This window comes from Merops nubicus, unplaced genomic scaffold (genome assembly GCF_000691845.1).
Source record: "Merops nubicus isolate BGI_N331 unplaced genomic scaffold, ASM69184v1 scaffold21381, whole genome shotgun sequence".
In the NCBI taxonomy this organism is placed as follows: domain Eukaryota; kingdom Metazoa; phylum Chordata; class Aves; order Coraciiformes; family Meropidae; genus Merops; species Merops nubicus.
Genome location: NW_008586518.1, coordinates 117,041 through 129,882, shown reverse-complemented (window position 1 = coordinate 129,882; position 12,842 = coordinate 117,041). Strand labels below are relative to the sequence as shown.

The following is a 12,842-nucleotide window of genomic DNA, read 5'->3' as shown; positions in this document are numbered from 1 at the left end:
CAACCTAACCCCCCCCTTGAACAACTTGAGGCCATTTCCTCTTGTCCTATCACTTGCCACATGGGATAACAAACCAATCCCCACCTTGCCACAACCTCCTTTCAAGGGGTCAATGAGAGCAAGGTTTCCCCTGGGACTCCTTTTCCCAAGGCTAAATAAACACAGGCTCTTCAGTCACTCCTCATAAGACTTGGTCCCTAGACTTGTTACCAGCTTTGCTGCTCTGCTCGGGATGTTCTCCAGCACCTCAGTGTCCTTCTTGTCCTTCTCACCAGTGCCAAATACAGAGGGACAATCACCTCCCTACTCCTGCTGGCCATACTATTTCTGATACAAGCCAGGATTCTGATGGCGCTCTTGGCCACCTGGGCACACTGCTGGGTCACATTCAGTCAGCTGTCAACCAGCACCTCCAGGTTTTCCACTGGGCAACTTTCCAGCCACTCTTGCCCAAGCCTGTAGTGTTGCCTGGTGGTGTTGTGACCCAAGTGCAGGACCAGGCACTTGGCCTCGTTGAGAAGCTAGCCCCCTCTCACAGAGCCTAAAACATAAAAAATAATTTTAAAATTAAAATATTTGAAAATACAGTGTGTACTGGCAAGGACAAAAATGCAAAGATCCCAATTCTGCAAAGAATTAGACATATGCATAATTTTATACACTTGAGTATTCCCAGTGGGCGTCAGTCTTCTGCACTGGGGTGGATGCGTTTACAAACAATGGAGATTCCAAAAAATACAGTACAGTTCTTCTTAGGAACTTTAATTATATAAACTCAGGAGGGGAAAAAAATTGCCTTTAAAATCTATTTTGAAAGCTTTTCAAGGTCTACCAAGGCTGCTAGCTTTACTCACAAGCTGTACTTGTCACTTTGGTGACGTTTCCTTCACTCACAGTAACGTTTTAACAATCCATGATGCTTTCCAAGCTTCTGGGACTCCACTGTATCTGCTCTGCTCAGGGCACAATTATCTCATTTGCTCCACTGGAATCTAGGATGGGTGTGACCATGCAGCAAATCCAGCTAATTTTGCAGTCATGCTCCAGTTAATTTTTAATGATTTGTACAGTTTAGTTTAAGAACATAAGTACGAGCAATGCTGTAAAAGTGGGGAAAACATTCAGCTCAGCAATCAACGAAGCAGGATGCTACCAATCTTCCTGAAAAATGGCTGTTTGAAGATGGGGAATGTGAATGGTAAGGGGAGACAATAGCTGAAACAGTTCAAAGGGGTTTAAAGAGAAACAAAACATTTAAAAATCGAGACAGATACACGTTATGGTCCTGCAAAGACCAGTCTGAGAGATGCCTGCATCTTCCAGCTTCAGTCATGTAATTTAGCAGCTGGAATTAGGAATCCTCATTCCTTGTGCAAAGAACGACCCCTTGGTGGACAATTCATCGAAACAACACAGCCACTCCAAAACGGCTGTAAAGGGACTCCAGAGGCTTTCTACCTCCTCTTCTTCCTTACTGCTGGATTCTTGCTCAAATGAGCAGACTGGGAGGACATTCTGTGACTGTGAAGGGGCGGAGGCAGAGGATCATGTACCCAGCAACTCCTGGCCAGTGTAATGGTTTCCAGGAGACCAAACATGAGGTAGGTTAAAGTGAATGTAGGGACTGAGTGAAACCACAGATGGGCTGGTTTAATCCCTGCTGTCATGGAATCATGAGGAGATAGAAAGGTGCCGTCCGTATCTGGTTGAGAGACGTTGACCAATGACTTTCTAAAAAGCAGATGACATTCTACACTTCCCCTCGGAAAACAGCTCAATTACCGTTTTGCTTGGTAGTTTTCTTGGGGGTATATAGCAAAGACTGAACTGCTTTAAACAAATGCAGCATTTATCGGATACATAAAAGAAGTTTTTAAAAAACGTATTATACCATGACTTCACTGCAAGTATAAATTTTAGTAGTACATTATAAAGATATTTTAGAGCCTTACACAGTGGCTTACAAATTCATTTTCGTTTTCTGTATAAATAGTTTACTATTTCAAAATGCAAGAGATGTGTGGGTTTATTGTTTTTTAATTCACTAACTTATTTGGCTTATTTTCACTAGCTAAATGCTATTTACTCTTTTTATTTTTTATAGCAAATAGTAATGCTAGGCACGAAGAGTGATGGAAAAGTTCTTCCTGCTCATGTGCCTTACTGTAATGATGCTCTCCTAAAGCATTAGGTCAGCTCTGCTAAGACACAAGGCTAAAAATAATACTTCATAGAATAATACAGGTTCAGCTAACTTGAGAATGAACAGTTGCCACTAGATGGCAAGATAGCCTTACATTACTTTGGTGGGTTGGGTTTGGTCTGGCATTATTTTTTTCCCTTTATATAAGAGGAATATGTAACATTTGTATTTCAAACATGGTGTCGACACATTTTCCCCATGCCATTCAAGTGTACCTGATGATCACAAATTGGTGAATGAAGCAAACTATTTGACCGTTGCTTTAGTATTTACATGCACTATGGAAATAAGGTTTAGTGGTAAGCTCAAGTAAAACAAATTTTAATAAATTTGCTAAAATAAAAGTAATGCATTTAAAAGAATGAGCATTTTACTGATATGTGGAAATGCACAGCCAGGAGTATAATTTAACTTCAAAAACCACACTACCTAATTAAACAAATGAACTGCTAATTATCAAGCAACCTGCTTCCTCTAAATCTCAGCTGGCAGTTGATGAGTTAACTTTTCAACAGTGTCTCTCAGTGAGTTAAGTACAAATCCAATGTTGTTATCTGCCTGAGTGTCTTTAAAAAACAGATTCTTTATACCGATGCAGACAAGGCAAACTTATAAAGACATGAATATAACTGGAGTTTAATTAAATATGCATTTAAATATTTCTCAAATTGCAGTGCAAAGTTAAACAACCAGGGTTAGATATTCAGTAGTGCTAGTTGTCACTAACTTTGAAAAACATGATGAATTCCACTGGATTAAAATTTAGAACTTCTGAGCAATCTGATCTAGCTGAACATGTCCTTGCTCATTGCAGAGGGGCTGGACCATATGACCTTTAAAAGTCCTTTTCTACCCAAACAATTCTATGATTCTAACTCTGCACTTATTTGTGTTAAAACTGGAAAAATAATTAAAAGGAAAAAAAAAAATCTGTGAAATCAATACTTTTCATTCTCTTTAAAAAATCACACTACTTAAATGAATACAGGCTCCCAAACTTCCCCCTGGCCCCTGTTTATTTGCTTAGTAAAGCTGATACCATCCAGAAAGACCAAACAAATAGTCTGCAAACATACAAACGTAACTTATCTCGAATTTTGTAGCTGCTCTAAAGACCAGTGAAAAGATGGATAGAAATGGGCTAGTGCTACACTGTAGCAGAGCAGCAGTTTGCACATGAACAGAACCATAATGCTTCACATGGCACACTGGAACAAAACACATGTGGAACAAAAGTGTATCCAGGCTTCAAAACTTCCATGATGATATTTCCATATGTTTATGTTGGTATTTTCTAAATGGATGCTGTCCCATGACGTGCAGGTACAAAACTTGATTATTTTCCTATCTCACTGTCCTCAAGAAGAAGGGAGTGAGGCTAGTACTGAACAGTTTGAAGACCTTGCTCTGCTTGAATACAGGAGGAATTCCACAAGTAACACTCCCGTACTGCACAGAACCAACCCTGGTGAAAAATGCTGGTTGTCCTCAGGCCAGAAACTGGAAATAAGATTGGAAGTGAAGAATCTGAGTCTTCAAATTCTATGACTTAATCCTCTTTGATCATAATTGGATGAATTCAACTCACTGTAAACGAGTTTATTAGAACCTTGTGTAAAGCTTTGGCTGCTGACTTTAAATGCATCCTCTAATGTCTAGACCTGAAGGTAAGTAATTATTATAGTCTTATTCAGTCCTTCAGTTGCCCTGCTATTTCAGTATCAGGTAGGACTCCAAAACCAGCAATGAAGACTAGGTCACGTTGATCTCTGTGGATACCCAAATGAAAAAACTAACAACAGAGTAACCGATGCTAAAAAATGTCACAGAAAATGCCCCAAATTATATTAATGTTATTAGCATAGTAGCTAAGTGCCTTCCTCACACCTTGGTTCCATGCACAGGATGTGGTCTCGAGAGGAAAACTGACAAACTGACGACGTATTTAAAGATGCTAGATGAGCCATCCTACCCTTACACAGCCCAATCATAGTTTTACAACTTCTGTTGCCCAAGTAATGAATAATCTTTTAAAAGAAGCATCACTTATGACATTCCCTTTTAGGAGGTGGGCAAAAGAGAACGGAAACAAATTGTCTTGGGTTAGCCAGCAAAAACATGGTTAACTTAGGGATGAATTCAACTTTGTTTTTTAGCATCTAAGCTCACATTCTGATTCCCAACAATTTTCTTCTCTGAGGCCCTATGTTTAAAAAAGCAACTTACCAGAAGCACTGAGCTGCCAGACATCACCCTCAATGAACTGCACCTCACCTGTTACTGGGACTAAATCAACTCTAAAACTTGTTTGGGTTCTCCTACCTGGAGTTTTATATTTTCTCGTGAAGAACTATTGTCTTCACTCCTCCTGTAGTCCCACATATTCAGTTTTGCTGCTAAGGAACCAAAAGCAGATCCCACTATTGTGTAACCCCAGTTTATTTCCAGAGTATCACCTATTCTATGTACTGAAAGAAGGCTAGAACAAAAAAAATACATAGCCATGAAATTTAAAGTTACATTAAAAAACATTTACACTAGTAGATTAAATTGAGACACATCATAACTCCACATGAACCTGTTTTCTTGACTTTTGAAATTTCATTTTTGACACTGTAAACAATTCTCTTTGTTTTAAAAAAGTAATTTAGTTGATGGCAATAGTTGTGCACAACTCTACCACCTTCCTTTAACTGTATCACTGTAAGATGTTGCATTTGGATTGTCAGCACTGTAGTGATCATCATCCACCACCTGGAATGAAGTATATAAATACAAGTACAGAGAGATACAAGACAATTTCAGCTGCTGGCTTCAGAACTCCACCTCTGTGGATCAGGCATAAAATGTCAGAGACTGCTATTTAACTTCAGTGCTAGTGGCCTACATACACAAGAAAACCTCATTTTGCAAAGAGTGGACTTTTACCAGACACTGTCTGTGAAACCATACGTGTCCCAGATTTATCTACCTCCATGTGCTGTGCTAGTGTACTGTATTATTTTCTTTTATTAAGAAAATACAATGATTTTATTTTCTTTTATGAAAAATAAATGTCACAGCAGTAACAGTCAGCAGCACTGACACAACTGGAACCCAGGTAATGATTCCTGCTTCCCAGCACAGTCCCCATCTAGGTTGCCACCTTTCCCTGACCTATCTGATAAGAAGCAATTGCAGCAGCAAGAGGCATCCATTTCACTTACGTCCCAGTTAAGTGGTTACTGCTGCATGCTGAAATAGTTGCAGTGCAAAACCAGGAACCAGTACTGATGAGAAGCAAAATGACTTTAAATCGCCTGGCAATTCTGAATTAGCCAAGCAGAGCTGGAAGGTAGTGCCTGTCAACAGACTTAGCTCAGGCCAAACATTTCATGAAAGCAACAAAAGGCATCCTTACCATCCAGGATGACACTCTAGATAAATGTTAGGCTGCTAAAAGTTGAAAAGTTAAAACGTTTTTGTAATGCAAATTTTTAGTGAACTAAATATAGAGATAAGCACCATTCTCCCATTGTTTTTATAAAAATCTCCTGACTTTCAAAACCCAAAACTGTTCACTTTCATAAACTAGGAGTGAGTTGCTGGTCTAAAGTCCCAGCTCTTAGTGAAAGAAGACCAGCACTTCATAGAAAGGTTGAAGTTTGTCACTATTCAGAAGATAGATGAACACGTTTTCTGTGTTTTGGTCTATTCTTGTGATTAGTTTGGATCAGAGGCATTGCAGAAGGGTATACAGCAACTGATTGTCTAGTTAAAGGTCTACTAGAAAGAAAGCACCTATGAAGGAAGTAGGAAGCTTTTATCATGAGGTTTTCTTTCCTGCTTGTCACTTCACCTGCTTTTTGTGGCAGCAGATGATGCTCCTCAATTTTCAAGGTTCACGTACACGGCTGTGTCTGCCAGTGTATTTTTTTGTCCTCGGATAAATTGACATCGGTAAGATTCAGCTCTGTCTGAAGGTATTATAGCCAGATATTAACTGCTTCTTGACAATACTCACTCCAACAGCACAACAGACTGTCATGGACTGTCTGTACATATTTGCTTTACACACACCTTGCCGTTTCATCACTCTGTTATGTAACTGACTGGATTTTGGCTCTGCTGCCCTTGCAGGGATTGCTCCCAATCCTATCACTGTATCTGCTACTGAACTTGCTGCTGGATTTGCTAACTGGTATGTTATTTCTTTATGTATATTCTTAAGCAGATGACTACAGCAAAAACTAATAATCTCTTGAAAAAAGTCTGTTCTGTTGAGAAGGCCATTCAGCTGAGGAAAGCAGATCTCTATCAGGTAGAACTGTAAGGGTAGGCTCATGAGCATAGCACACTGCAGAGACCTGATGGCACAGACTCAGCAGTTTCAGCTACAGGTGAAGGGTGATGTCTGGAGAAGTCCAGACCAGACTGTGCAGACCAGCTCTTGGACTTGCAGAAGGCTCATTGACCGTAATGTTGAGTTAATGATAGCTCTGATTGATGTCACAAATTATGTTACATTGAAAATAGATTTTCTTCTGTTTATTTTCAGTCCCAGGCCTTGCAAAAAGAGCACACTGTTGGTGGGGCTTCAAGTAGGACTGAAGTAAGATGCTGACAGACAAGGAAAGTTTACCCAGACTCAAACTTTCTACCACCTTGTCTTTCTTACATCTTTAAAGCTCTAGAGTGGCTAGAAGTCTTTTCATGCTTCTAAAACAAAACTCCCACACCTTCCTCCTGCAAAACCTTTTAAATAGTTACTCTCTCCTTTATACTTCAAAGACTTGCCCTACTTGTGCCCCATCCCCCTCTTAATTGTCCTCAAAGACAATAGAAGAAAAAACTTAATTCCTTTGACATTGTCACTGGAGTGGGCGGCTAAAATGAGAAGAAGTGAAATATTTATACAACATAAAAATTAATGTAAAATTGTGTTTAAGAAAAGCTACCTAACCAGCTGTTCAAAACATTAAAAGTAAAAATGAAATGATTGTTAAATAAATTGCTAAATAAAATAATGAGCTTTGCCAGCTCCTGAGGATTTTGTGACTGGCAACAGATATTTTCTACTTCACTTACACATATCTTTTCATTCATGTATTAAAAATCATGCCTCAGTTTTTGAATTTATGAAGTAAATAACATGCTCATGCCAGGGTCAGGGTTTCTTTATACAAACACAACTGCATGTAGCAGTTTTTCCCTCTGATACAGTGGGAAAAGGAAAAGCATACAAGTAATGTTATGACTTCCATACAGTATAAATAAAGACTGCTGATATCCCCCCATTTTTGCACAACCACCACTTTGATAAAAAAATAAATGACATTTCTTTTTTTTTTCAGATTAAATATGCTTCTTTTGCCTTTGTATCTAAAGGAAGAAGGAAAGATACTGGTCTCAACCTGGATTCCAGCACTTGGTTTTTACAAAACATCCTATCACAAAGCACTCCCCAGATCACAGTCCTGGAAATCTGATTTTCTCTGTCACATCATAAGATCAACTATATGAAGTGGGAATCTCTGTTCTTCCTAAATTGCTGTTTCAATGCTAGAGATGCTGCTACTTTTTGCTCCTGCTGCACAGCCACTGTTTGCCAGCGTAGAGAAAGACAACCGAGCTTTGGTTCATAGATGCAAGCTCGCTCACAGAAGCAGCCCAGCCTTGGATTACTTACAACTGTTGGCCTTGCACTAGAAGCTGCCAGTTTTTTCCATCTTAGTACTCTGTACTGTCCATGCACAAAGTGCTAACTGGGTATTTAGTTTCACTTATGACAAAAATTAATAGAAGCAACACACAGCCTAAATCCTTGCCTGTTTTTTTTTAGGCATTACAGCTGAGATCTTCAATGTGCAAGGAGATACTCAGTGGGATATTCTTAACTGCCTAGGTCTAATTCTCACTGAAACCTGAACATCTTAAAAATCTGGCTGGCACCTCTACCACAGAGCTAAACACAACCAACAAGATTCTTACTTCAAAATTCTATTTGATGCATGTGTATTATCATAAGAAATTATTTTAAAATCATATTCAAGCATTTTCAATCTCCATTCATAAACTGGCATAATTTCTTATCCTTCAAATTTGGAAATGAGTTGTGCCATACTATTTCAGAAATTAAATACTTGTCAGTCAGAGAGATCCCTTCCTTTACCTCTATACACTTCTCTTATAAAATAAACTCTCGGGTATTGAACCATATAGTAAAACATAGTTTAGAACAGGACCTTTTCTATAGACTTGTAAACAGCATTATTGAGTATTTTCTATCCTAAAATTCCTGTAATTGTAATTTTTCTGAATACCTGAAAAAAACCCGGTGGTACAGGACCTACTGGCATGCCATCTCCTGGGGGAATGTTTCCTAGCACTGGACTGGGAGCTGCTGCAGCACTCTGAAAAGAACAAAGGGAGAATAAACCTTTGTCATTGCATAGTAGGCATTAAACCCCCCTCAAAAAAAAATTAAAATAAAATAAAAACAAAAAACAACCGACCAAAAAAAAACCCCAAAACCTGACCAAAATGCAAAGTAATTTTCTGGCTATGTCATAATGTCATTGTTTCACCTGAAGGTAAATTAAAATTGTATAGTGCTTAGTCTTTGTTTATACAAGTACAACGATTTGTCAAAGTAACAAATCTATGTTGAGAGGAAGCATGCTAGAGATTGCATGGATATACAAATACTTGTCATTTAGACAATTCTTGACTAGATTTTTAAAAATATTGCATCTGTGTGTCTATATATACACAACTAGGAATGTAACACACACTTTTTTCTTGTGTTATGTGTATAAACATGCTCACATATGCATAAGGTTATACATATAGCATTTTTTAAAAAAGACGCATTTCATCAGCAGTTTTTAAGGACTTTAAAGCTAAGGTTAGCAGAGTGTAATATTCTTCCACAACCAGATCAAGCTTCAAACCAGGATTCTGTTACAAACAGTACAAGAAGGAATGCTCACCATTCTGGTAGTAATACTTATGATTTTACCAACCCCACAAATAACCACCATGATGAATTAGAAGAATTCAGGTTATGTTTTTGGAAGGAAAAGAAAAAGGGGATTTCTAAGAAGTGAATCAGAGTATGAAATTAGTTACTTCTGTAAATCCTTCAGTTGGAATAAGCAAGTAAAGAATATTGCTTCTGGCAATTTATAAGCAGGAGATCATCACAAAAAGGGAAGCCAAACTGTTATTGTTGTCATGCACTGGAGCCTCAAATACTTTTAATTTCTAGCAGTCTTTCTTCCTTCCTGCAGTATGTTTCTGTAGGGCATAAGGCTGAATCACCTACAAAGGCTTACAGTCTTCTATGAAAGCACCCATGCAACACACAATGCATTGAGAGCCACTTGCAGCTTACTAATCACCTGGCAGTATCTGCCCTACAGAATATGAATGAATGGCTTATGTTTATTAACTTATCACTCTATTGTATGCTCACACTACACATCCAAAAGACGCAGATCTGGAAACTGTATTTCCAGGTGTTTGGCACACTATCTAGGAAATTAAAGAATAATGCTGGAAAGATATTGAAAACTGGCACAAAGAAGGCTGACCTTTTTAAACCAAGCAGAAAGGAAATATTCAGCTAATTACCACGGATTTTTCAATGGCTTAAGCTGTGCTTTAGAATCAAATTTCTGGATAACTAAGAGTGGCGTATTTAGCATCGAAGCTGTATGTTCTTTCCAAACAAAAGTCTAGAACATATCATTAAAATACAAAGGCTGCAGAAAGTGCTGGATTCAGAACTAAGCGCAAGACTTTGATTTACTAGAAAAGCCTGTAATAAAGGGTCTTATTTATGCAATGATCTGGTTTGCAGGATCAGTGTTAAAATACTACATAATCTCAATCTACACAAAGAGACAGGCAGGTGAGTTGGACGTAGCAAACACTTCTGAATCATAATACCTTCTTAAAAGAGGCTACCACAAAACAACCAAAACAGCCTACAAAGCTGCAGCAAATAAAGATGGTTCCCTGGTAGACACTGCCATTCTTTGGACACTGCCTGAAGTTCTTGAGACTGGGGAATGATGCTGCTTAGACGCAGGCAAATCCTGTGATTCCCCTGGAAGGTACATCTCTCAGGCCTCTTGCAGCCTCTTGGCCTCCAAGACAGAGGAGGAAATAAGCAGCTGGTGTTAATGCACAGAAATAACTCTTGAGGAACAAAATAATCTTGTTACCCTTCCTTTTTCATGGCTTCCGTGAATGTCTACTGATTACTTTTGCATTCTCTACATTTCCAAAGGAAAACAGAAGATAAAGTTTTTGGCTTTTTTTAAGCAAAAAAAAAAAAAAAAGACCAGTTTAAACTGAGCAGCAGGTAACAGTGTCAAGTCATATCATGCATAGGTGCAGACATAGTTTTGAGTGAAGTATGCTGGATCTTACTTCCAGATGAAGAATGACAACAGTAGCATCACCGATGGAGAAAATCAATGATGTTAAAAGCCTCAGCATCTTAAAACGTCCAAAATAGCCTGCACTGCAATCTGGCTAAGAAGGAGTAGCCTATTAAAGCAGCACTAATAATAATAGTGAACTGTATAACAATACCATCCCTCCTTGCATACTAATTCCTGATAGCCCCTATGGTACCTTAGCTGTGTCCACCTTTGCTGGCCATGTAATAAGCCCTGTTATATGTTCAGTAGTGCCTTAATGCACTTGCTGGGTCTCAGACATCTTCCTCAACTGCACCCTCTTCCACAGCCCCCAGGTTACAAAAAGATGCTTGCAACAGAAGGAGGGAATGACTTTCTCAGGATGCAGTGCTCCTACAGGGAAAATAGAGATCTGTCCCCAGTGAGCTCATGCTGCTCCCCCCACTTTGAATATCACTTTAAAAAAGAAAAATATACTTAATAGTTCAAAAAAACAGAGAGAAAGAAAGATTTATTTCAAAACAGGGTGAAAAAAGGATTAAAATTATATCTGTTAAGAGTAACAGTAGCCATTAAAGCTCCTAACAAGCCTTTATAAGAAATATCCCTAAAGATAACATTTTCATAATTATCTCAATAGTGGGGTTTTATTTTTTAAAAAATTGGGGTTTTTTTTTCCAATTTTTGAATCTGACTTAGCACTGGTGGTGGAGGAATCCAGGTTTATTCCTCAGTGAACCTCAGAGAAATGCACCCAACTCTCCACAACTGATAAAATGTGCACAGGGCAATCCTTTGTCCACTGAGGTACAGACATAGCAATGAATTACTCCACCTCACACATGTAATGAAACACATCACTTTCAGAGGTACTGCCAATTTCTGTGAACGGGCTAGGGCTCCAAAGTAGCCATTTTTTAGAAGGAATGAGTTTTGTACAATTTTTCTAATGGAGAAGATATGTTCTTCATCACGGAGGGGGGCTAACAGAGAGCATCTGTTACGGTTCTGGGGGTGGCCGTGACCACAAACTGCAGCACTGACATTTGAAGTGCTGCTGAGTAACTGTAAGAATGCTGCAGTTATAGGCATTCTGCAGTAGTCCAGTCTTAGGTGTCACAGAAACTTCAATTTCTGTCTTTCATTATGTAACATACTGGAGATTTTTTGTTTGCTTTTATATTTCCTTGCTTGGGCTTTTCTTCCCTGATGGGCAATGGAGTCCCCACACCAGAAATAAAACATTTTCAGCCTTTTAGGTATATTACATTTTCTACCTTGCAATATCCAGTGAACATTTTTATCCCATGAACATTTTAAGAACTTACACCAGGTAGATCAATAAACAAACCTGCAACTGCTGCATTGAAATATTCTTATTTATTCTATCCTGATGAATTATTCAGTCCTTTTCTCCACAGTCCCACAGCAAACCATGACTTCTTTCTGCATGCATTACAATTGTTCATCATTTATATTTCCATTAGTATGACATTTTAAATATTTGCAATTTGCTTTCCCTGCTTTTCATAAAAAGATGAAATAGGAACATTTAAATGGTCTGATCTTTTTGTACAGTATCTTGCCTCCTTAAAAACGGAAAAGTGTCTTTGCTTTTATAGCTAAAATTCTGAATTTATTGTATCACTTTATTAATTAAGATGGTGCACGTGAATGAAACTTAGTGTGGCCATTTTTTGCTCTACTCCACCTACTCTTGGCAATGTAAAAGTACATGATTATATTTTAAAGAAAATGGAACTACCCACAGTAGGTCAGTTATTCCTTTTGTACAGTTTCTGATCTATAAAAATCCAGAGAGAAGAAATGGCATAGGTTATCTTCTGAGTCTATCACAAGAGGTGCTTTATGATGGAAGTTCACAAAAGAATATGATTTCCAATCAAAGAATTTTACAAAGAAAGGACTTGACTTTGTTTATAAAAACGCTCATACGGCTCATTCACTAATCTGGGTTTTTAATTTCAGGTATTTTGCTTAGAGTAAGACATCTTTATTTTTATCCAAAGTAAGAAGAGTTTATCATATTACTAAATTTTTCCACAAAAAGATTTCTAATCTTCTAGAAGATGAATGATGAAATCTACTTGATGAAGGATGAGAGAAATTAGACCTCACATGTAAGACAGTTCTACATCCACTCGTGCCCCTCATCATCCAAGCCTCCCCCATAAGCCTCCTCTACATCAGCCCTCAGTCCACCCAGT

General features: G+C 38.3%; 1 protein-coding gene across 1 annotated transcript in view; it reads right to left on the bottom strand.

The window, feature by feature from the left end:
• Nucleotides 1-4,525: 4,525 nt before the first annotated feature.
• The window catches only part of LOC103780985 (single-stranded DNA-binding protein 2-like), a gene marked incomplete at both ends in the record, with an annotated part of 87,108 nt that continues 78,791 nt past the window's right edge, over nt 4,526-12,842 (bottom strand). The window contains 3 exons of the mRNA XM_008948690.1: nt 4,526-4,682; nt 4,887-4,957; nt 8,506-8,595. Of these exons, the coding sequence (XP_008946938.1) occupies nt 4,526-4,682; nt 4,887-4,957; nt 8,506-8,595 (318 nt within the window). The remainder of the gene's footprint in view (nt 4,683-4,886; nt 4,958-8,505; nt 8,596-12,842) is intronic.